The 22308-nt window shown below is 47.2% G+C and overlaps 2 protein-coding genes across 2 annotated transcripts in view; one reads left to right on the forward strand and one right to left on the reverse strand.

Moving 5' to 3' along the window:
• The window catches only part of Gnao1 (G protein subunit alpha o1), a 156950-nt gene extending 152988 nt beyond the window's left edge, over nucleotides 1-3962 (forward strand). The window contains exons 8-9 of the mRNA XM_026395628.2: nucleotides 1399-1614; nucleotides 2617-3962. Of these exons, the coding sequence (XP_026251413.1) occupies nucleotides 1399-1586 (188 nt within the window). The 3' untranslated portion in view covers nucleotides 1587-1614; nucleotides 2617-3962. The remainder of the gene's footprint in view (nucleotides 1-1398; nucleotides 1615-2616) is intronic.
• A 2476-nt stretch (nucleotides 3963-6438) lies between these two features.
• Nucleotides 6439-22308, reverse strand: part of Amfr (autocrine motility factor receptor) — a 41047-nt gene continuing 25177 nt past the window's right edge. Inside the window, exons 10-14 of the mRNA XM_026395680.2 lie at nucleotides 21399-21502; nucleotides 13070-13204; nucleotides 11780-11863; nucleotides 8892-9076; nucleotides 6439-8012 (exon numbers count right to left, since the gene is read on the reverse strand). Coding sequence (XP_026251465.1) covers nucleotides 7865-8012; nucleotides 8892-9076; nucleotides 11780-11863; nucleotides 13070-13204; nucleotides 21399-21502 — 656 coding nt within the window. The 3' untranslated portion in view covers nucleotides 6439-7864. The remainder of the gene's footprint in view (nucleotides 8013-8891; nucleotides 9077-11779; nucleotides 11864-13069; nucleotides 13205-21398; nucleotides 21503-22308) is intronic.

Here is a 22308-nt window from a genome sequence, read left to right on the forward strand (position 1 = left end):
ACACAGAACAAGCTGGGGGTGGGAGGCACTGGCTGACTGTCTCAGGGGCCGAGTGCCCAGCACTGGGCAGCTGTGGGACTTTGTCAGATGGCAGGACTTGCCAGTCTGGCACAGTGGGTGTCCCCATCATCCGGGCACTTTCCAATACTACCTTTGTCCCAGGGTCCACCTGCGTCTCTTGGCCTGGAAGTTCTGCTGAGCTCAGTGCTCAGTGTGTGTCCACTCTCAGCCTCTCTGCTTCTGTGGATCATCCCTAACCCCAGGGACGTTCCCACCTGTCACCCTCATGACGGCTTGTCCCTGGCCTGGAGCTGCCTTTTGAGTGTCTTTAAAGGAGAGGAGAGAAATCCTTGCTGCTGACCTGAGAGCCTAACCCAGCCACCCCACTCTGTCCTTACGCTGCCCACAGGACAGGGCAGGGTGGGAGGTATCCTCCCACTCACCCCAAATGACATGGGGCCATTTCTGTCCTGGGCTAGATCCTGGGAGCACTGAGGAAAATGGGGCATCTTCCATTGAAGGGTGTCCCTCCACAGGGCACAACCACAGGGTGGGATTGTGGCCAGTGGGAAAACGCCTTGCGTGTGCACAGGTGTGCCCTGCTATTTGCACCCACACCAGCCAGAATCCAGGTGACACCTAAGGAATTGCTGGGGGTGGTGAGGGGCCCAGCTGGTCACACATGCCGATACCCCCTTTAAATTCCCACCTGGAAGGTGCCAGTGCTCCCACATCCGGCCACTGTAAGCACCAAGAGCTGGGACTGCTGAGAGATGCCCTCAGCCCCACAGAGTGACCTACTGCAGGAACCCACTAAGGACAGAGCCCAGGCCCCACTCAACGTCCATCACGCCTCGAGACCCCAGAAGTCCTGCTCACCACCCGCTGGGCGGCTCCCTCATCAGACTTTATTTTCTTGGTTTATGAGAATCAGCAGGACTGGTCTAGATCATGGCAGGTGTTCAGTTGTTCCTTTAGAAAGCAGAAAAGGGTGATCTGTGGCCATTGTACCTCCAGAGGCCCAGCGTAGATCCCTTGTGCAAAAGAACCCGAGAAGTCAGAAGCCAGGCGGCTACCAAGCCTTACAAAGTTGTTGTTGTTTTAACATTTTTAGCTGAGGGTGGACACAGTATCTTTATTATCGTTTTTTTAATGTGGTGCTGAGGATTGAACCCAGGGCCTCCCACATGCTAGGCAAGCACTCTACCACTGAGCCAGTACCCCAGCTCCCTCAGTTTTTAATTTGAAATGGAATGACTGGGGAGTAGTTCCTCTAGTCCCTTCCTCTGTCCCATCCCACTTCTGGAACCTGCCACAAACCACTTCTCTCCTTTGTGCCCCCCACCCAGTCCCCACCATGCTCACGGGGCCTCGGCCCTGTCCTCTGTCTCGTTACAGGCTCCAATACCTATGAAGATGCAGCTGCCTACATCCAAACACAGTTTGAAAGCAAAAACCGCTCACCCAACAAAGAAATTTATTGTCACATGACTTGTGCCACAGACACGAATAATATCCAGGTGGTATTCGACGCTGTCACCGACATCATCATTGCCAACAACCTCCGGGGCTGCGGCTTGTACTGACCTCTTGTCCTGTATAGCAACCTATTTGGTAATGATTCCAGCACTCAGAACAGCTTGTGCGCACACACACACACACACACACACACACACAACACCCCTAACAAATGCAAGTTGGTAAATAAACTTTAAAGAGGCATAACAAAACCTTATATATACACAAATATATATTAGAAAAATCTTTTTAGTTTGTACTAGAAAGAGCTGTGGACAGAACTGACCACCATCCCATAGCTCACCGAGGCTTTCCTGGGACGGCGCAGGAGAGTGCACACATGTGTGGGCACACACCCCCGTGCACACACTCACGTGTGTTGGGAGCCTGGTTGGCAAATCGGTCCTTCTCAGGACAGCCTGGGGTCTTCGTTTCTAAGACCCACTTCTGTGAGCAGGGGGAGGGCAGAGGAAGGCCAGGCCCAGCCCAGCGTGGTCCCCTGCCCTCCACCCACACAGGCAGTGCGGTCAGTTCTGTCCCTGCTCTTATGCGGATTCCAAAACCCTTTAAGAAAATGGCCAATGCCCTACACATCTCCCGACCCCAGACCCACAACAACAGAAAATTTTGAGGTCACTTCTCTTGGGGTGGTGGTGGTTGTTAATTTTGAGAATTTAGAAGAATCATTGCTCTGATCAATCCACTGTCTCCTGAGTTTTCTTTTTTCATGTAAACAAGACCAGAATCAGAGAACCGGGAGACTTGATCTGCTTTCTAAAAGCAGCCAAGGGGAGGGACTTTCGGAGTTGAAGCCGGCTTCCCTCCCAGAGCGCCCTGGGGACAGAAGGGCCAGGAGGCATCGGAGTGGCCCAGGGGAGGGCTGGACTTGTAGACCAGACCAGAGTTGCGTCCCGTCCCGTGGGCCGAGGTTTCCCAGGGCGGCTGGGATGGGCTTCACTGGAGCCCTGGAGCCTGAGGGGCCATCCCGTCTGGCCCACTCCAGCCTCAGTTAAAATGTTCCAGGGTGTTTTGTTGGTTGGTTGGTTTTTAAAATGGAAGAAAATGGTCAGACTGGACCCCTTATCTCTCTCTCTGCAGACTGCTTCACGGACTCTTTGCTGTTGACGTTGATCTCCTGGTAGCATGACCTTTGGGCCTTTGTAAGACACACAGCCTTTCTGTACCAAGCCCCTGTCTAACCTACGACCCCAGAGTGACTGACGGCTGTGTATTTCTGTAGAATGCTGTAGAATCCGGTTTTAGTTCAGTCTTTACATTTAGAATTTGAAAGAAAAACAAAACAAAACAAAATATTTCTCATGTGCTTTGTAGTTAAAAAAAAAAGAAGACAAAGGAAAACTTACCATTTCACCCGTATTTCTTTATCTTTTGAAATAGAGAACAGACACTCGAGCACCCACACCCTCCCCTCCCAGCGTGGCGCGGCCCAGGGCCCATCTGCCACCAGGGCCCGTCTGCCACCAGGGCCCGGTGGGTGCATTTGCTGGCAGGAGCGCTCCTAGGCGGGGCTCTCCAGAGCCACAGGCCACTGCAAACCCTGCTGCCCATGAGCCACCCAAAGCCCGCAGACACCACCGAGGGGTGGCACGCTCCTGTCCCCAGCCCTGCACTCCAGCCACACCCTGACTCCAGGTTTGTATAGAAAAAGCACAGCCCTCCCGGCCAGCAGCTGCCCAGCCCAGCCCGGTCCTGTAGCAAGACGCCCGAGCAGAGCACCGGTTCCTGCCAGGTCCCCTTTCTTCAGAGTCCCTTTGTAATTTTTTTTTTTTCCTTTTTGTCCTGATGACAAAAAAGAAAGTCTTGGTATCACACGCCAGATCCGCTCTCGCGGCCTTGGGGAAAGGGGTTGCATCCTCCCTTGGCATTCTGGGCCTCGGCCTCTGGGCGCCGCTGTCCTCCCGTGTGTGCCCTCCCCCACTTTCCTCCGTTTCAACGTGACCCGTGTTCCCTCTTTCTCATGTGGGGATGTTTGTGATGCAGACAAAAAGAAAAAAAATTTTTTTTAACTACCACAAGATGGAAGAAAAACACACACACACACAAAAAAAAAAATAAAAATAAAAAAAGATGGAATGTAGTGTTTACATTAAAGCCACCGTTTTCATGATCAGCCCTATGTCATTTCTACTCTGACTAGTGTCCCAACCCCAGACCTCTTCACAGTTTCACTTTTAAGACTTAATAAATTTGCTGAAGACCAGTCACAGCCATTTCAAATAAGGAGGAGGCAAAAAGAAAAAACACAAAAAATTAAAAATATAGAAAAAAAACTTGAAAAAAAAAAAAAGAAAAAAAAGCCCACGGGTCTTTCTAAGCCTTTCTATTCCCAATCGGTGAGGTTTCTGTGATATCTTACACACTGCCAGTCTACTTCTCTAATGGAAAATTCATGTGTAGCTCAATAAAGAGAATGTTTGTCTGTATTTCTGCGTCTCACCCTCTGCCTTCCACTCTGTGTGGTTGCCCGGGATGGAGAGGGAGGGAGGGACACTGGACTTGGCCACAGGCTGGTGGGTGAGGAATCCCAGGACCTTCTGTGGCCCCCCCCCCTCTGTGCTGTGACTGCGGTGCCAGTTCAGAGCACAGACAGTAGTGTAGCTGCTTGGTGTCCCCTGGGAAGGCAGGCAGGGGAATAGGCCACTTCCTGGCTGTAGATGACCTCTTCTTCCTGGCTCCAGGCCCTTCCTCTGACAGCTGGTTGTAGTCTCTGGTGGGACTGAGAATTAGGAAGGCAGAACATGGAGGGCCCCCAATCTTCTGTCTCCAGGGTTCCCACCACAGTGGAAGAATGGGTCATCCCAAGGAGGCCAAATTGCCTGGGCCCTCTGCACCCAAGGGGTCTCATCTACTCAAGAGCCAAGGACAAGCTTGGGACCCGTTAGACTGGCCAGGATGGTTTCCCGTGGGACCTGGGCAGCACTCTCCTGACCCCCAACCCCTTGCATTTCCTGCCATGTTTAATGAGGTAGAAGCTCCCCAGAGATCTGTTTATTGGAATCCTCTCTGCATCCCCTCTCTGATAAGGGGAATTACCAACTCAGAAAGACCTCTCCCTGGCACATGCCATTTGTCATTTAGTGGGGACAGACATAGGGGGTGATACTGTTTCAGAAACTGGGAAGACCAAGAGGCGCGTGCCACCCATAACACACAACCTGAATCAACTGTCCTCCCCAGCCCCTCTGCCAGCCCATGCCTCCTTCTCCAGTGCTTCCCTCCACCTCCCTTCACCTGACCTGCTGGCTGCAGAGTGGGGCACCCAACCCACCATCTGTGTTGACAGAGAGGTTTGCAATTCAGGCTACACCTCCACTTCCAATGCTGGTCTTGGAGGCCATATGAAAGCCCAAATGGAAGGCTGAAGGAAACTAGGGCATTTTCTACATGTGGTGTATCTGAATCTCTCTAAACACTAGCCATCTGCTAACAGGGCTTTTCCCCAACTTTCAAATGAATTTTGTAGATAAAACCAACATTTTTCTTTTCCATTTCTGAAGATGAAACCCAGGGCCTCATGCATGCAGACAAGTGCTCTACCACACTCCCAGCCCTGACTTATCTTTCTTACAAGGGAAAGGGAAGTCAGGAAACTTTTTTTTTTAGGAAAGGATGCAGGGAAAAGACCAACGAAACTAGAACAAGAACCATGAAGGCAGAACCTAACATGGATCCTAACGTGCAGCTAGAGTTAGAACCACTTCTAGCAGAAAGCAGCAGCCCAAGGTTGGAGGGCCTTCCAGGACAGGCAGGGGCTACTCCTCGGCGAGCTCCCTGCAGGGACAGGGTCCCCTTCCTACTCCCACCCTGCTTCCATAGAGTTCTCAGGGCCCTTTCCTGTAGTCCCTATGCAGAGGCTGCAGACAAGAGCAAGCGTCTGCACAAATTAAGCGGGAGGCAGGGCCCAGGAGGCCACCTAGCACCTAAGAGTCCCATCAACACCAGTGAGGCATCCACAAGGATAAAAAGATAAGGCAGGGCTGGGGGTGTGGTAGAGCACTTGTCTGCATTCTCTATGGTATCTAAAAGTTCCAAATTTTGGAAAAGAAAACCAAGGACCCATTAAGCTAATGGAGGGGGAACTCAGACTGGTTCCCAGAGTCCAGAGAGGGCGTCTCTACCATGCGCCAGAGCACTCTTGCCAGACACGGAGCTCCGGACTCCAGCGCCGAGACGCATGCGCGAAGCAGTAGCTGCTCCTCCAGCCATAGGAGGTGGTGCCCTTCCTCTTGATCGTCCCCACACCTAAGAAGTCCACACTCCCGAGCCCGGTTGGCAACCCAGAAGCCTGCTCCACCTCTGCTACTCCAGGGCTGAGCTCCAGGGCAAACCGGTGACCCCGTGGCAGCCAGGAGAGTGAAAGCGGGCATAGAGGAGCCCGCCCACTCTCACCAGCAGTCCCCTTAGCACCGCCTCGAGGGGGCCAGAAGCAGTGAGAGCTGGGGCCCTCTGTAGCACCCAGAATCCTTTCCTGTCCAGGTGCAAAAGCCAAGGGTGACCTGGGACTTCCTTCTTAGACCACCTTACGCTATTGAAGGCACTTCTGCTTGGACCTCTACTGCATTCTATTCCCCAGTGTCTCAAAGCCCTCTAAAGTGACCTACACAATTTTCTCTTCTCATACATCTGAAACCTTAAGAACACAAGGAATGAATGTCACCTTAATGTGTTCCACATACAAAGTATGACATGATTCGAGGAAATAAAATCTCCCCATTTCCCTTGACAAGATGAATACAAGAGAAAGAAACACACGGTGCTGTCCTCTCCAAATACAACAGGACGTGAAATGCTCTCCTCCGGATCAGAGATGAAAAAATCCCAAACAGCAGACTCAAAATGGGAATCGGTGCCTGCACCACCGAAAAACCTGCCTCAGAGTCCAGCCACACGACACATTAGAAGAGTTTCCTTTTTATTATTATTATTGTTTTACAATAAAAACAAATAGCTATGCTCTCAGCAAAACAAAACAAATTTTTTAAAAATCACAGAAATTTACTAACAGCATTTCAAGGTAAGGCTTTTGAAAGATTTATTGAAATAAATTATCTCTGCCTACATATTTACCTATCACCCTTTTTTCAATTACGTGTCAACATCCTAAAAACTTTCAGTTATGTAAAATACATTTACCTTTACCAATAATTTTAGATAATACTGGATTCTTCCAAAAAGGACTACCATAAACTATGCTTTCAAACATTTAAAAAAAAAAAAAAAACTTAATCCAATGGGACATAAAACTGAACTATGTAACCTATGATTGCATGTTTCAGATCCTTCAACACGTGAAGGACGCGAAGCCCCGCCTGGTCTGCGGCGAGGCACTGGGCTCACCATCCTACCTTTCTAAGTTGCACTAAACCAACAGGAACAAAGTGAAGGAAACGGAGGGCTTCAGGGAAGAAAGATACGGAAGGTATCTTTTATTTCTTCAACAATGCCCTCCACAGTCTACTCTTCCCTCTTGCAAGGCCCACCCCTTCTCCAAGGACCACGCCCACGGGCTCTGGCATTGCCTCATTTAGTTGACCAAGGAATTAAAACCTCAAACCAAAGCTTGCTGCTTGACCTTCCTCATGTCCACAGGGGGCAAGAAATGGGGAGGGGCGGGTCGCCCCAGGGCAAGCTCACTGATGCAGGAGCACCAGAGTGAACGGAAGTAAAGCCAGCTGTGGACCAGGGTGTGGGTCATCCCTGGGTGTCCAGGGACGAAGAGGTCAAGGCCTCACATTCTGTAGCCCTGGGCTTTCCCTCTCGACTCCAGGAGTCAAACCAGGAGCTCTCTGACAGATGCCCTGCTGGCCCAGGGGCCCGGAACCTGTGGTCTGGCCTCTGGAACACTCTGAATGCTTCCTCACTAAGGACAGCAGTGACAACAGATCTCCTCCAATGGTGTGGGGTCGGGCTTGGGCTGTGTGTCTGCTCACAGTCTGTGCACCCTCCCCCAGTGCTCTTCCTGCCAGACACGGAGCTCAGGACTCCGCGCCATGACGCATGCGCAAAGCAGTAGCTGCAGCCTCCTGCTGTAGGCAGGTGGTACCCACTTCCTCTTGATCGTCCCCACACCTAAGAAGTCCAGTCAACGCAGAAGAGATCATGCCTAGAGTTAAAATGTGCAGTGTTTCTAAGGGAAAAGAAATGTCACGTAGAAAGTATTACAAAGGAGGATTAAATCTGTCAGCTGTCCAAACACTATTAAGACACGTGCTTTATACAGCGCAATGCAGTCAGCCTGCTTCTTCACACGCAGGCAGTACTGGGTAGGCCACTCCTGGTCGGGCGCAGGGCTCGGGAAGAGGTGGCTGAGGAAGATGAGGAAGTGCTAGGAGGTCTGCTGCTTCTGAAGCCTCCGCTCGGCAGCAGCGGCCAGCATCCTTCGACGCAGGGTCACCGGGTCAGAGGACGTGCCTTCTGAGGGGAGAAAGCTCTCTGAGGCTGAGACATCTTCAGAACTTTTATTCAAGAATCGCCTATGAAGACAAAAGTCACATGAGAGATGGAAGCTCTGGAACCCATACAGAATGTGGCTTCATTTAGATTTCCCCCTCTCCAGGCACCTCATGAAGCTGCCACTCAGAACGGTCCCATGGAAAGGCCACCTGCTATCTGTGGGCTAGACATGGGCTCAGTGGCAGAGCGCTGGCCTCATCTGCATAAAGCCCTGGGTTCAACCCCCACGGGAGGGAGGGAAGGACGCCTGTCTCTGATCAGATAGGCCCAAGTTCCCAGGGAGAAGCCTCTGAGTGGCTATCAGCAACCTCTCATCTGCCCAAAGAAACGGCGCAGGGACCCACAGTTTTGTGTAGGGCCCAAAATCCACCCAGATGAACGCATGCTGGCCCTGTCCTCAGGAACTGAAACAGAGAGCGCCTATCCACCCACAGGAACAGTACGTGCTCCAACTGCCACCAACCATGGTGGAACACGAGGTACTCAAGACACTGCTGATCTGAGATGCATAGTGGTCAAGAGGGACATTGGAAGCCAGATCGCAGGCCTAGGCAGTGTGAACCTCCCTGGGCCTCAGTTTCCTGGCTGTCCATTTCTCAAATAGGCATAAATAACAGTGTTCCTTCCCAGAGCTGGTAAGAGGACTAAGGTAATGAATGTGAAGGGCTTGGGACACATGCGCGCATGTGGGTGCTATGTTCGCTTGAGATGACCGCCCCAAGGTACCAGCTGGCCTCAGTGTGGCCAGATCCTCTGCTGTTTCCAGAGGGGCTTGAAATCGGAGTTTTTAGGACATGCAATAGTTTTTCAATGCTGTCACCAGTTTAGAGGGGGCCGATGTGAGCTGGCACGCAGGGCCTGCAGCCCCTGGTTTCTGAGTGCAGTGGAAGGCAACTCACTTCCGAGCCTGCTGCAGGAGGTCATCCTTGCGCTGGACCAACATGCGCTGTCTCTCGTCAGCAGACTTGGAGAAGCGGCTCCCCCGGGCCTCAAAGTCTTCCACCTCACTGGACTCCACATCCACTTCACTGAAGTCCAAGTTCTCCTCCAGGCGAGGACTGAGGTCCAATGGCACACGCTCAGTCTGGACAGAGGGAGGAGCTGTGAGCACAGGCCACTCCCTCCCTAGACAAGGCACCCCTCAACAGGCGTAGTCTGGACTGGCATCGGGGACTGCTACCAGGCAAGGAGGCTGAGCCTGGGACACATGTATACTGGAAACTTGGGCTCCTTGAGGGCGGGCCTGTGTATGACTCATGCTAGCAATTCACACCGTGTTCAATATCATAAGGAAAGGACCGCCAGTATGAAAAACAGAAGCCATTCCGAACCGAACCCTTGGAATATGACAATAGGCAACTGCTAGCTTGCATTCTGAGAATTCTGTTCAATTCTACTAATTGCTCGAGAATTTAAACAAGTTTCATCACAACTGCTACATAAAGTTTATACCTTCACTTAGAAAACAGTTGAACAGGTAGAGGGTAAATGCTAAGGACCTTTTCTAACAAAACAAAACAAAACAAAAAACAGAGATAACAGATTATGTGGTTCCTTATGTAACAGGACTTAAAATGGGACATTTTCTTGGTTTTGGCTGAAGCTCCAGCGGCCAAGACAAGGCCTAAGTATCCTCAAGCAGATACCGCCATCTATGCCGCTCACACTCCCAGATGCAGCCCACCACCCACTCCCAGGCCACCAGAAAGCTGAGGGCAGACTGTTCCATTTCTCAGTTGCTGAGGTAGGTGCTCCTCCATCAGCCATCCTTACCACCTCTCTTCCTGCTTTCAGCCAAGCCCGAAAGGGGACTTTAAGAGAGCCAAATGGCAGACAGCCTGACTCAATTCTCCTGGAGCTCTGGGGACACAGGGACAAGTGACTTGGGAAATCTAAAGGAAGGAAACTGGATGTAGCAGACCACAAAAATGGGTGGGGGCTGTGATGGGAGCAGGTTCTATATCCCCTGACTACAGGCAGACACTGTCCTGGGCTCAGGGGGTCCTTGTAGGAGGGAACTAGTCTGAGATTGTAAAACAGAGACTTTCCCCAAAAGGACCACTTGGGGGGTAATATGACCCCCAGGAAGGTAGGGGGGCACTACCTCTCCATAAAAGGCCTTAAGTTCAAGGAGAGTCTTACTGTCTGAGGAGGTTCTGAAGCAAGCTGGGGCAGGGGAATAGTTGAGAGTTAACATCTGCACACACCTCCCACATCCTGGGATCATACTGCCCCATCCTAAACTTCCCCGAGCCCGACCCTAGAGGTGCTTAGAAAGAACAGCTAAGTGAACAGAGGCGGTGGGAGAAAGAAAACCCAAGCCCCCCTCAGCCTCGCCCTGCACAGGCTTCCAGGCCTGACTAGCAGCCTGAGCCAGGGCAGGAAGATTGAACGGAAGGATGCATAGGGCAGATGTGACCACTGGACCAGACTGAGGCTTTAATGATAAAGCCTTGTTATACAAGGTCTTTGCACTTCCTGTGAAAGATCAAACATGTTACACAGCAATTTCCTTACAAAATAAGTACTTTCCTACACTATATTTTTAAAAATTCAAAAATCGTCATGCTAACTCTGAAAACAAAGTGGGGAGTAGGAACTGAAATTAAATGTGCTGTGATTACAGGTGCCCAGAAACCACTCCTGAGTTCTTATCTCTGTTAAGCTAGCTATCCAAAAACTAAAAAATGCATAAATGGTCACCTTTTTCAGAAGGCACATGCCATTTTCAAACGATGAACCAATTATGGATTTGAATATGAAAACTTTGTCCTAGTAACAGACCTGAGAAAGTCCTGGTACTTTTGAGTTTCCTATTTGCAGGGAAACCCACAAGAGGTGTGAGCAGCCTCCCTGTGGCTTGTCAGTGAAAGTCACTGCTTTCAAAAAGCCCTGGCCACTTCAGGAAGCAGCAGCACCTCCTGTGGCCAGAGCTCCGCGTGCAGGACGCTGGCACCCTGCCACACCCCACACATGTATACAGGACACCGGCTCCCTGCCACACCCCACACGTGTGTACACGAGGATGAGGGTGTTTGGCTATTATTTCAGTCTTTGGAGAAAGTGTTCTACAAATATGGTAACTGGCCAGGCATGTTGGCACCTGAAACCCCAGTGACTCAGGAGACTGAGGGAAGAGGAGCACAAGTTCACGGCTAGCCTGGGCAACTTAGCAAGCCTGGCTCAAAAAATAAGAAGGGTTAGAGAGTGAATGTAGCTCAGTATTCAGGGTGTCTTGGGTTCAATCCCTAGTACTGAAAAAAAGAAAGAAGTACCGTAACTGATGGAGAAAATGGAAATGGAGTGGAGGTGCCAGCTAAGGGCAGGGTGGTATGCCTCTGCCACAGAGAGGGGCTGCTTCCCCAAGTGGGCATCCAGACAGAGTGGTTCCCAGACAGCCATGCCTCCCCCACCCCACCTGGCTCAGGAATCTTGTTTTGGCAAAATCCATGGACGTTCCTGGAAATCCTGAGTTGAGTAAACAAGGTATGGAGGACAGCACCTCAGTGGCTCAGGTCCCCAGGGAGTGTGCGCCTTGGTCCACCCCCTGGGAGCCCAGGACCTGGTACCCTCACTCAAGCTGAGGGAGGCAGTGCTGGCCCGACGCCTAGGGAGTGGGCTGCAGCCCTGGGTGCAGAAAAGGCCTGCCCACAGGTACAGCTTGGTCTCCCCCTCAACAGAGACAAACACGGAACCCATTTCACCAGTGTCAAGGGTGAAGGTGACCACTGGCAGGGTCCACGCCACTCCTCCACAGTCCATGTGCTCTCTAGGGGGCCACTCTTACCTGAGGGGAAGCTTCTCCCTCCTCCTGGTCAGCGCTGGGCCTTTCCATAGGACTGTTCAAAGCAGGTCTGATGCCTTCTGTCCGCTGCAAGACAAACAGGACAGTGCCACTCAGAATGAAATAACAGGCACAGGGAAAACCTGGGTCCAGAGGGAGCCACGGTCCCCAGCACAGCCTGCAACCTTAGCAAAGCCTAGAGAACAAAAGAAATTGAAATGCTACAAAGGTAACACAAGGGAGCCCAAGGACCAAACTGCAGCTCTCAGTGTGAGTTAGCAACTGGCCCCACGTGCGGGTGAGCTTTCAATAACAGTAACTGCCCAACAAGGATAATAACAGCAGCAGCAGGTAACACTGGGGAAACACTTAACCTGTGCATGGCACCAAGGAAAATCCTGATCATTAATCTTACCCTCTGGAACAGGCTCTGCAGTTCCTCACTTCAGCCATGTCCCTTCAGGTCTCAGCACCTCCTCGCAGGCTGGCCAGTGTCTGTTCTACTACCTGAGGACTCTGTAGCCACGGTGGGCAATTCTGCCACCTCCAGAGGCAACCAGCAGCCAAGTCAAATAGCTGAGAAGTGGAGACTCCTAACAGCTTATTTGACTCCAAAGTCCATGCTCTTCACCTTTTCAAAGAGTTTCAACTTTCTGAATTTTATTAATAGTTTTTTTCATAATTCTGCATACTGAAATTGAATCAATTTTTTGTAGATTATTCCTTATACATTCCTGAGTTCTACCAAAAAGCTTATCTATGTTAATATTTCTTGGAACCATCAAAGAGGTTATGTGATGGACCAGGAGAGCTGACCTTTTTAGTACTAGTGTAATAATGTGCAAGGATGACTAGGGACAGATGGCATTATCTCCTAGAGCAGGGTCTGCCAACTACAGGCCCAGGGCCATGTTTACCCCTCTGCCTATTTTTATAAAGAAAGTTTTTCTGGATCAGTCTCACTTGTTTGGAACAGGCTATATGCCCACAAAGCCTAAAATATTATCTGCTCTTTACACAAAGTTGTCCACCTCGTCCGATGCCACGACCTCCTTGACTGGCAAAGGCAAGCTTGTCTGGGGTGTGCATCTGTACAAAAATTTATCCACAGACCTTTATCTTTATCTATGATGGGTCTGTTCTCATTCACAGTTTGAAAAAAGTGAGGGAGTTTATAGAAACTCTTCAACAAACTCTAACATTCAGTTATTAAGTAACCGAAAAAAATTAATCTAGAGGAATTAACCTTTGTGAAGACAAAACCACCTGTCATGCTTAAAATCCCAGTTTTACCTGTGTGGGAAAAGGTACTTGAATCCGTCCCTCTAAGATGTTGTCTGTTGTAATTTCCACTGAGCGCGTCAGCTGGAGGTCCTGCAGCACCAGGTGGTATGGAACTTGGGGGAACATCTCCTGAATCTGATGAGCCTGCAGGAACACACAGAGCCCTCAGCAAGGTCCCTCTCAAGGTCACTGCTGTGCTCACAGTGCATGGCAGGCTCTGGGCACCAAATCCGACATGCCTTGAAAGGACAAGTACAGAGGCTACCTCCACATGTAGATCACCTTCACACTGTTGTCCCTTTAGTACTGCTCCAGGATACTAGCATTAATTTCAAAATAGAGAGCAACAGAAATCAAGCTGGATCCCAGGCAGGCTCAAGTAGAATCTTCTAGTTTTAAAAAGTGTTTATTTTAAAGCTCAGTATATCTTCGGTATAAAAAGGGGCTTTCCTTTAAGATGTTAATTCCTAAAAAGAATAAACTTCTGATACACACAACATGGATGAAATTAAAATGTATCATGTTAAGTGAAAGAAGCCTGACTCACACATGATGACATGATTCCCTTGATATGACACCTGGGGACAGGCAAAATCACAGGGAAAGAAAACTGATGAATGATTGCCAAGAACAGGCACAGTGAGATGTGGAGGAGGAGGAATGGATGTGTTCTGCATCTCAAGGGTGCTGACAGCTACACAAGCACACGAGTGGTTTTTACTGTATGTAAATTACACTGCAATTTGGAAAAATATGATTATAAAGAATGCAAACTCCTAATATTGCCCTGGTGCTACAGTCCTCAAACTGTATTCCAGAAACATCTCAGTCCAGTTAGGGCTCAAGGCTGGGTGTGTGTGTAGCAGTGACAGACAAAGTTCTGGGCATGCTACTGCCCATACTTTTATCGAAGCAGTTCCAGATATTTTTAGTATACGTGTATTTATTTCACAAATGCTTACATTCAAGGTTTTTACTTGTGGGAAAGTATCACTGATTAAAAGAAAAAAAAAGAATGAGGAGTGGGGAAAATTCGCTTTAGGAGCATGATAAACTTGGAACACTACCCCCAAGGAACACACTGCTGCACCCACAGACAAAGGGAGGACGTGGTTCAGCATCAAGGCCTTGAAGGAAGAGATGAGCTAAGCCAGCACAGGCTCTGCTCAGAGTCACCTGGCAGTGGGTGCTGGCAAGACAAACAGTACCCAGAAGGCCCTGGAGCTACCACAGCTCAGTGGGCCCCTTTTTAGAGTTGATGCAGTTTGGGTGTCGTTTAACCCAGGTCCAGTCAAAGCCAATGGGGGAGGATCATAAAGCATAAAGGAGAACCTTTATGCTTTATGATCAGATAAAATTCCTCTCAGTCCTCAAACAGCTTCCTCCTCATTCCCCAAACAAAAAATGCCTAGGAGTCATTTTTCTAGTCTAAATCTTTTTTACCACAAAATCCAGTAAGCTAAATATTGGGTCTGAATAAAAAATGCAGGGTTCCAATAAGTCAGTTGTGCTAAAAATAGTTTGTTTCAAATCATCAAAGAACTGGAGAAAGAACAGCCAGGGCCTGCCTGAGATCTCCGAACACACCAACTCCAAGAAGGCACTGCTCACTGCAGGCGGTACACACCCATGAAACAGAGTGATCCCCTGCAGAGCCTCCACAGCACCCACACAGGGCCTGCCTTGAGCCCTGCACTCCATCACGGTGCTACCCTCACTTTCCACCTGGCTGAGGGGTTCATGGAGACTGCAGGAGTCATCAGAGGCCATGTCTCCTTTTCTTTATTCACTGAGATCAAAACCATTTACGGATGGGCACAGTGGCACACACCTGCAATCCTAGCTACTTGGGAGGCTATGGCACGTTTGAGGTTAGCCTGTGCAACTTAGTGAGATCCTGCCTCAAAATAAAATTAAAAGGGCTGGGGCTGGGGATGTGGCTCAAGTGGTAGCGCGCTCGCCTGGCATGTGTGCGGCCCGGGTTCGATCCTCAGCACCACATACAAACAAAGATGTTGTGTCCGCCGAAAACTAAAATATTAAAAAAAAAATTAAAAGGGCTGGGGACGTAGCTCAGAAGTACAGCACTTACCTAGCACATGTGGACTTCTAGGCTCAATTTCCAGTACCATCAAAAAAAAAAATTTTTTTTTTAAATTTACTTTTGGGAGGCACTTTACCAAAGAGCCATATCCCAATCCTTTTTGAGACAGAATGAGACAGGGTTTCACTAAGTTGCTGAAATTGGCCTGGAACTTGCAATCCTCCTGCCTCAGTCTCCCAAGTTGCTGGGATTATAGGCATGTGCCACTGTGCCTGGCTAATAATGACCATCTTTAGGTATATAGTGTAAACAATATGCATATTGTTGTCCAACAGACCTGACGAGCTTTTTTGTCCTGCAAAACTGAAATTCTATCCACTGAACAGCAACCCGTTCCCTCCTCAGTCTAGCCCCTGACAACCTGTTCTACTGTTTGAATTCACCTTCTGTAAATACAATTATACAACGTCTGCATTTTGTGACTGGTTTATTTGGCTTAGCACACTATCCTCAAGGTTTCTCCTAGTCATAGCAAGGGCCAGAAATTCCTTCTTTTTTAAGGCTGAACAGTATTCCACTGAGTGGCGTGCCACATTCTTTAGTAGGCATTTAGGCTACTTCTGCCTCCTGCCTACTATGAGCCAATTCTTTCTTTTTAAAACAAAGCTCATGCCCAGCCTGCAGCTACCTCCATCCCTCTTCCCAAACAGCAAAGTCCTCTCCTGCTCTGGCCCCCAGTCCCACACTCCATTCTCAAGGGCTTTGCTTTCAACCAGCTCTGCTATCTGTTCTGCACATCAAGCTCTGCTTCTTATTCACATATGCTTTAGAATCTAGCATTAAGAACAGACGCTGGGAAGAAAACTAAAACGAACAAAGTGCTGCAGGCTCTCTGTGAACAACTGAGGGCTTAAAAATCCAAGACCTGGAGATTAGGACCGATACTCCCCCACCCCTAACACACACAATACTGTGAGATTTGCCTTCTGGAGCTCTGCCAGGTTCCTCCCCTAAGCTAAGAAACAGTCCTCCACCTTCCAGCAGGGGCGGGGGAAGAAACCTCTATGAAGCTCCCCAGTGCACCCCTGCTCCACGGCACAGTCCACTCAGGAGAAACTAGTTAACCAGAGTCCAACCGATCAGGGGGGACAATACCCAACTCCAGATGGCACTAGCCTTCCATATAGGTGAAGGAAAACAACTAAATCCACCCTCTCCAGCTGTCCTGTGTCTTCCAAGGCCCCTTCTAAGGTGGGTTGAGGACAATGATGAGAGGCACTTGAGACACTCAGCTCAGAGGCCAGGCTCACCAAGACTGGGACCTGATCAAGGACTAGACCTCTTCCCCTTCCCCACCTACATTAACCATGCTCCTCTGAAATCAAAAGCTCCAAATGGCTTTAACTTCTGAACTTAGAATGGAGACTGAGGGGCTGCCCCTGACCCAGTGTCCCAAGAACCTGAGGCTGGGATGTACTTCTGATTAACAAGCCACATCCTTGTCTCCTGTTTTTCTGTCCCTTCAAGCCTCCTTGATCACTGAGCCACATCTCAGCCCTATTTTGTACTTTATTTAGAGACAGGGTCTCCTGAGTTGCTTAGTGACTTGCTTTTGCTGAGGCTGGTTTTGAACTCATGATCCTCCTGCCTCAGCCTCCAGAGCCGCTGGGATTACAGGCGTGCACCACACCCGGCAAGCCTCCTCTCCTCTTCTAAGAGTTTTCTGCATCCCTGAGTCCCATAAGATGGAGATTTGAAAAAGGAAAAGGTCACCTCCATCTTCCTCAAAGCCAGCTTTGAATAAAACCTGTTCCCTTGTCAGCCTGTCTCCCATGTTTTGGTGGAGCATGTAGAGCAGAAGTCTCCTCCTGAGTTTCACCTTTTGCATGGTCCATCATGTCTGGCTATGAAGATGAAATCCTAGGCTAACTAAAAGACAGAAAGCAATCTGAAGAGACAGAAGCAGACATGGCAGGGATGCTGAATTATCAGAGTGGGAATTTAATTGATGATTAATTTCCACACTAAAATGCTATATCCATCAGAGCCCTGATGCATGTGCTAAGTAGACAGCAGGAAAGAACAGATGGGCAATGTAAGCAGGGAGAGCCGGAAATCCTGAGAAAGAGCCAAAAAGAAACGCTTGGGATCAAAAATGTAACAGAAATGAAGAATGCCTTCCTAGGCTGACAGGTGCAGGAAGAACCTCTGGGCTTGAGGATGCAGTGACAGAAACTGAAAACTGAAAAACAGAATCAAAACTGAAAACAATAGAGAGAACACCTAAGGACTGGGGGTAACTATGGAGAGTAAATCTGCATAATGGGGACACTAGAAGAAGAAAGAGAAAGGAACAGAAAAAGTATCTGAAACAATGCCTGAAATCTTCTTCAAATTAATGTAGACACCAAATCACAGCTCCAGAAGCTCAGAGAAATCCAAGAAGGAAAAATGCCCCAAACCCAACACCTGGGCGTATCATTATCAAACTACAGAAAATCAAAGATAAAGAAAATCTTGGAAGAAGCCAGAAGGGAAAATCAGCCTATCTATAAAGAAGCAAAGAAAAGAACTACATTCAACCACTCAGAAACCACACAAGGCAAAGTGAAGTGAAATATTTGAGAGAAAAAAAACCCAACCCATAACTTTGTACCCTGAGAAGCTATCCTTCAAAAGTGAAGAAGAAATAAAGACATTCTCAGACAAATGGAAATGGAGGATGTTTGGCAACAGGCCTGCCTTGCCAGGAGGGCTGAAAGAAGCTCTTTAGAGAGAAAGAAACTGATGGAGGTCAGAAACTCGAATCCACATAAAGGAAGGAGAGGCATCAGAAGAGCAAAAGTGAAGGTGAAATAAAAACTTTCACTTTTCTTACTCTCTAATAATAGCAACAATGTATTTAATTATGAATTTTTATGATGCATATATATGATCACATAAAGGTAAAAACAATGAATGACAGAGAGGGAAGGGAGAAATTAGACTGCTTTGCTAATTTCAGTGGCACAGGTCTGCAATCTCAGCTACTCAGAAAGCTGAGGCAGAAGAATCAGAAGGTAAGAGGCTAGTCTTGGCAATTTAGTGAGACCCTGTCTCAAAATAAAAAGTAAAAAGGATGAGGAACATGGCTAAGTAGTAAAGGAACCCTGGGTAAAATCCCCAGTACTAGACAGAAAGAGAGAGAGAGAGACAGGGAGAGAGAAACACAGGGAGAGAGAAAGAGAGGGAGATAGATAGATAGATAGACAGACAGACAGATAGATAAATGTCAGTTCTTCCCAACTTGATCTACAGAATCAACATAATCTCAATCAAAATCCCAGCAAGCTATATTGTGGATACTGACAAACTGAATATTGGTAATCTGACAGGCAAAAGACCCAGGATGGCTGATACCAAGTTAAAGGAGAAGAAAAAGTAGGACCTGACTACACAACTTGAACAAGACAATATGGTATGTGTGAAAGGACAGACAGACAATGGTACAGAACAGAGAACCCAGAAATAAATGTACATGATGTAAAGTTCCTAGAAAATAATATAGTTTTTGAGGAAAACTAGATGATCTTGGGTATGGCAATAACTTTTTAGTTACAACACCAAAGGTACAATTCATGAAAGAAATAATGGATAAAATGGACTTCATTAAGGGGCTGGGGTTGTAGCTCAGTGGTAGAGCACTTGCCTAGCAAGTGTGAGGCACTGGGTTCAATCCTCAGCACCACATAAAAATAAATAAAGGTATAAAAAAAAACATTATAAAAATGTTTCTAAAAATGGACTTCATTAGAATTAAAAAGACAATGTCAAGAGAATGAGAAAACAAGCCACAAATTGGGAGAAAATATTCACAAAAGGCACATCTAATTAATAACTGTCACTCAAAATATATAAAGAAGGACTGGGGTTGTAGCTCAGGGTACAGTGCTTGCCTAGCATGAGTGAGGCTCTGGGTTTGATCCTCAGCAACACATAAAAATAATAAATAAATACAATAAATGTATTGTGTCCATATACATCTAAAAAATTAAATATATATATATATATACAAAGAATATAACACTCAACAAAAATAGAACACAATCTGATTAAAAGCTGGGTCAAAGACACCCCCCAAATAAGATAATCAGATGGCAGATAAACACGAAAAGTTGCTCCATATTGTATGTCATCAGGAAAGTACAAATAAAAACTTTGTACACAGAGTTTTTGTGTAGCAGTACACACCCAGTAGAGTAATCAAAACCTGGAACAGTGACAACAAATGCTGACAAGAGTACGGAGCCACAGGCGCTTGCTCTCATTGCCAGCAACAATGCAGAAGAGTAGTTACTCTGGAAGACAGGGGGGCAGCTTCTAATAAAACTAAACATACTTTTACCATTGGATGGAGCAGCCTAAATTTAGATAATTTGGAATTTATCTAAATAAGTTAAAAACTTATTTCTCTATAAAAACTTGCACACAGATGTCCAAATATAATTACCAAAACCTGGAAGCACCAAGATGTCGTAAGTGAATGGATTAATAAATGATTGTACATCCAGATAATGGCATGTCATTCAAAGCTAAAAAGTAATGAGCTATCAATCCATGAACAGACATGGAAGAACCTTAAATACAAACTACTAGTGAAAGAAGCCAATGTGGAAAGTCCTCCAGCCTATTTCCCTCCAAGGCTTACCCAGCTCAGTACAAGGTACCACCATCTACTTAGCTGCTTAACCAAACCCAACCCTTCCACTTCCATTCTTCCACTTCCCCCAGTAAGTACTCCCACGTCTAAATCAAGCAGCATGGTGCTGTCAGTTCATCTAACAAAAGTATCTTAAATCTACTTTTCTTCTTTATTGCTAACAACCCTGTCCAAGTAATGGCAACAACCCCCTAACTGGTCTTGATGCTTCCATTTTTGACCCTCTCTAATTCATTTTCCTCCTAGAGGTAAAATCATTTCTGCTAAATGTCTTGTCGATCCTGGGAGAGGGAAGGGGTTGCATAAAAAGCTTTGAACAGCTTTCTTGTGCTTTCATTGTAAAAATTTAAACTTAACTGTAGCCAACAACAGCCTGTCTGACCTGGCTCTACAATCTCAATTTTCATCAGAACCTCAGCCTCCTAACTGCTCCACTCCAAGCATAGTGACCTCTTTAAAGGGCACTTCCTCACCTTTGTACCTACTGTTTCTACCGCCTTCTTCCCACGGATCTGTTGCCATCTTGTCCCTTATGTCTCATTAAGTTTTATCTCCTCAGAGAGAATTTCTGCAAATGCCTCCTTCAACACAGTCTTCACTCACCCGCTGACTGCACTACCTGCCTGCCTTACCGTCTCCAGAGTACTGATCAGCACCACCAATTATCTTACTTGTTTGTGTTTATAATCTTCTCCCCAACTAGAATTTACCCTTCTTGAAAGTGGAACACCTGTTAACCTTAGTGATACTACAGGTGCTATGCTTAGCACAACCCAGTTATAAGAAAAGGCTTTAGTACAAATTATTTTGGTAAAGAAATTAAGACTAATGCATAAATAAAAAAAATAAATGATCCAATGACTTTCTGACGTATTGGCCAGGGCTAACCAGGCCTATCCAGTACAGATCCTAATCCAAGCAGGCTAAGGTGGTTTAAACCTTTTTTTTTTTTTGTACTGGAGATTGAACCCAGAGCTTCATACATGCTAAGCAAGTGCTATAAAGCAGTTTGTGTTTTAAGATTCCTGCATATATTCTAACAATGAATTCTAGACTTCAATAATAGTGACACATTATTCTCCATTATTCTAAAAGAAAATCACAGCTTTGGAAAATACAAAGAAATGTGAAGTATCTGAACAATCTCCTTGAACCAACAGTACACCATGCACAACTGTGTGTATGGGTACATACACACTTATTTTGAGAATGCAAAAAACATACTTGGCAGGCCCCACACAATTTTTAGTAAAAAGTACATTGTGCCTGTAATCCCAACAACTTGGGAGGCTGAGGCAGGAGGACTGCAAGTTCCAGCCCAGTCCTACCAACTTAGCGACCCTCAGCAACTTAGCAAGATCATTTCTAAAAAAAAAAAAAAAACTGGGGATGTAGTTCAGTGGCAAAGTGCTCTTGAGTTCAATCCCTAGTACCAAATAAAAAATAAATAAATAAATTCATTCCCTGGGAGTCTTGCTCTCCTACCAGAGCAGAATAAGATCAACAAAGTCTCTGTAAACTCTGCAAAAACATTCCAATGCTTTTCCCTCCCTCCCGATTACCAGTTAGCTTCTTAATGCAGCTAGAAGTCCTACCATTGCATTCAGCTGAGAGTTGCTCGCCTGCGTAATGCCAAGAATGTTGGTGGTGTGCATTACTTCCACTGAAAAGCTTGGCAGCCAACTTGCAATCCGAGACCCTAAAACAAACCAGAATGCAACACAAGTTTTAGAGCCCTGAGTCTTTTCCGGGGGTATCTCCTCTAGGTGACCACTCTCTATCAGCTGGTACTCACTCAGGGCTGGGTCAAACAGTTCACATGGATTAGTTCACTTAGTCCTCACTGAAATCCACATGGTACCTTCCATTCTTCTCATTCTACTCAGAAATATGACTCTAGTTCCCCACTTGGTGTTTGGTGCCCACAGTGCTTAGAGGTTAATGAGTGCATTTTACTTCATGTCCAAGATCACAAAATTTAATGACAATGGCCAGGATGGAAACAGGCAACTGGGTTCAAGAGCCACTAACTAGCCTTTCCTGCTTTCCAGGGGCCCTTGAACCATTCAACCCCCAATCCACTCCCTTGGCCTAGAATCCAAGGAAGGATTCCACAGCTCTACAGCTGCTACAACAGATGAGTTTCTTCCTCATATTTGCAATTACACAAAATATGTTTGGAGACGTCATTTCACAATTACTTTCATGTTGCATTTTATCCTCAACAATGTGATTTAAAGTTTTGACCTTGGTTTTCTGGTTCAAAATTCTTCTCAAAGAGTTCTATAACACATGCTTGTGAAAGGCTGCCATTTCTCTCATTTCCCTAATGAAAGGAAGCCCAAGATACAGTGCCATCAAGCAATGGCTATACAACAACTACCTATACAGGTAAGATGCTACTTCATTTCTTCACAAAACAGCACTAAGGCATGGAATGTAAAATCAAGTTAAATGGCCATCTCTAACGCCTTGTCAGATAAAATGCACTCATTAAAAAAATGG

The sequence above is a fragment of the Urocitellus parryii genome, chromosome 15 (genome assembly GCF_045843805.1).
Source record: "Urocitellus parryii isolate mUroPar1 chromosome 15, mUroPar1.hap1, whole genome shotgun sequence".
Classification (NCBI taxonomy): domain Eukaryota; kingdom Metazoa; phylum Chordata; class Mammalia; order Rodentia; family Sciuridae; genus Urocitellus; species Urocitellus parryii.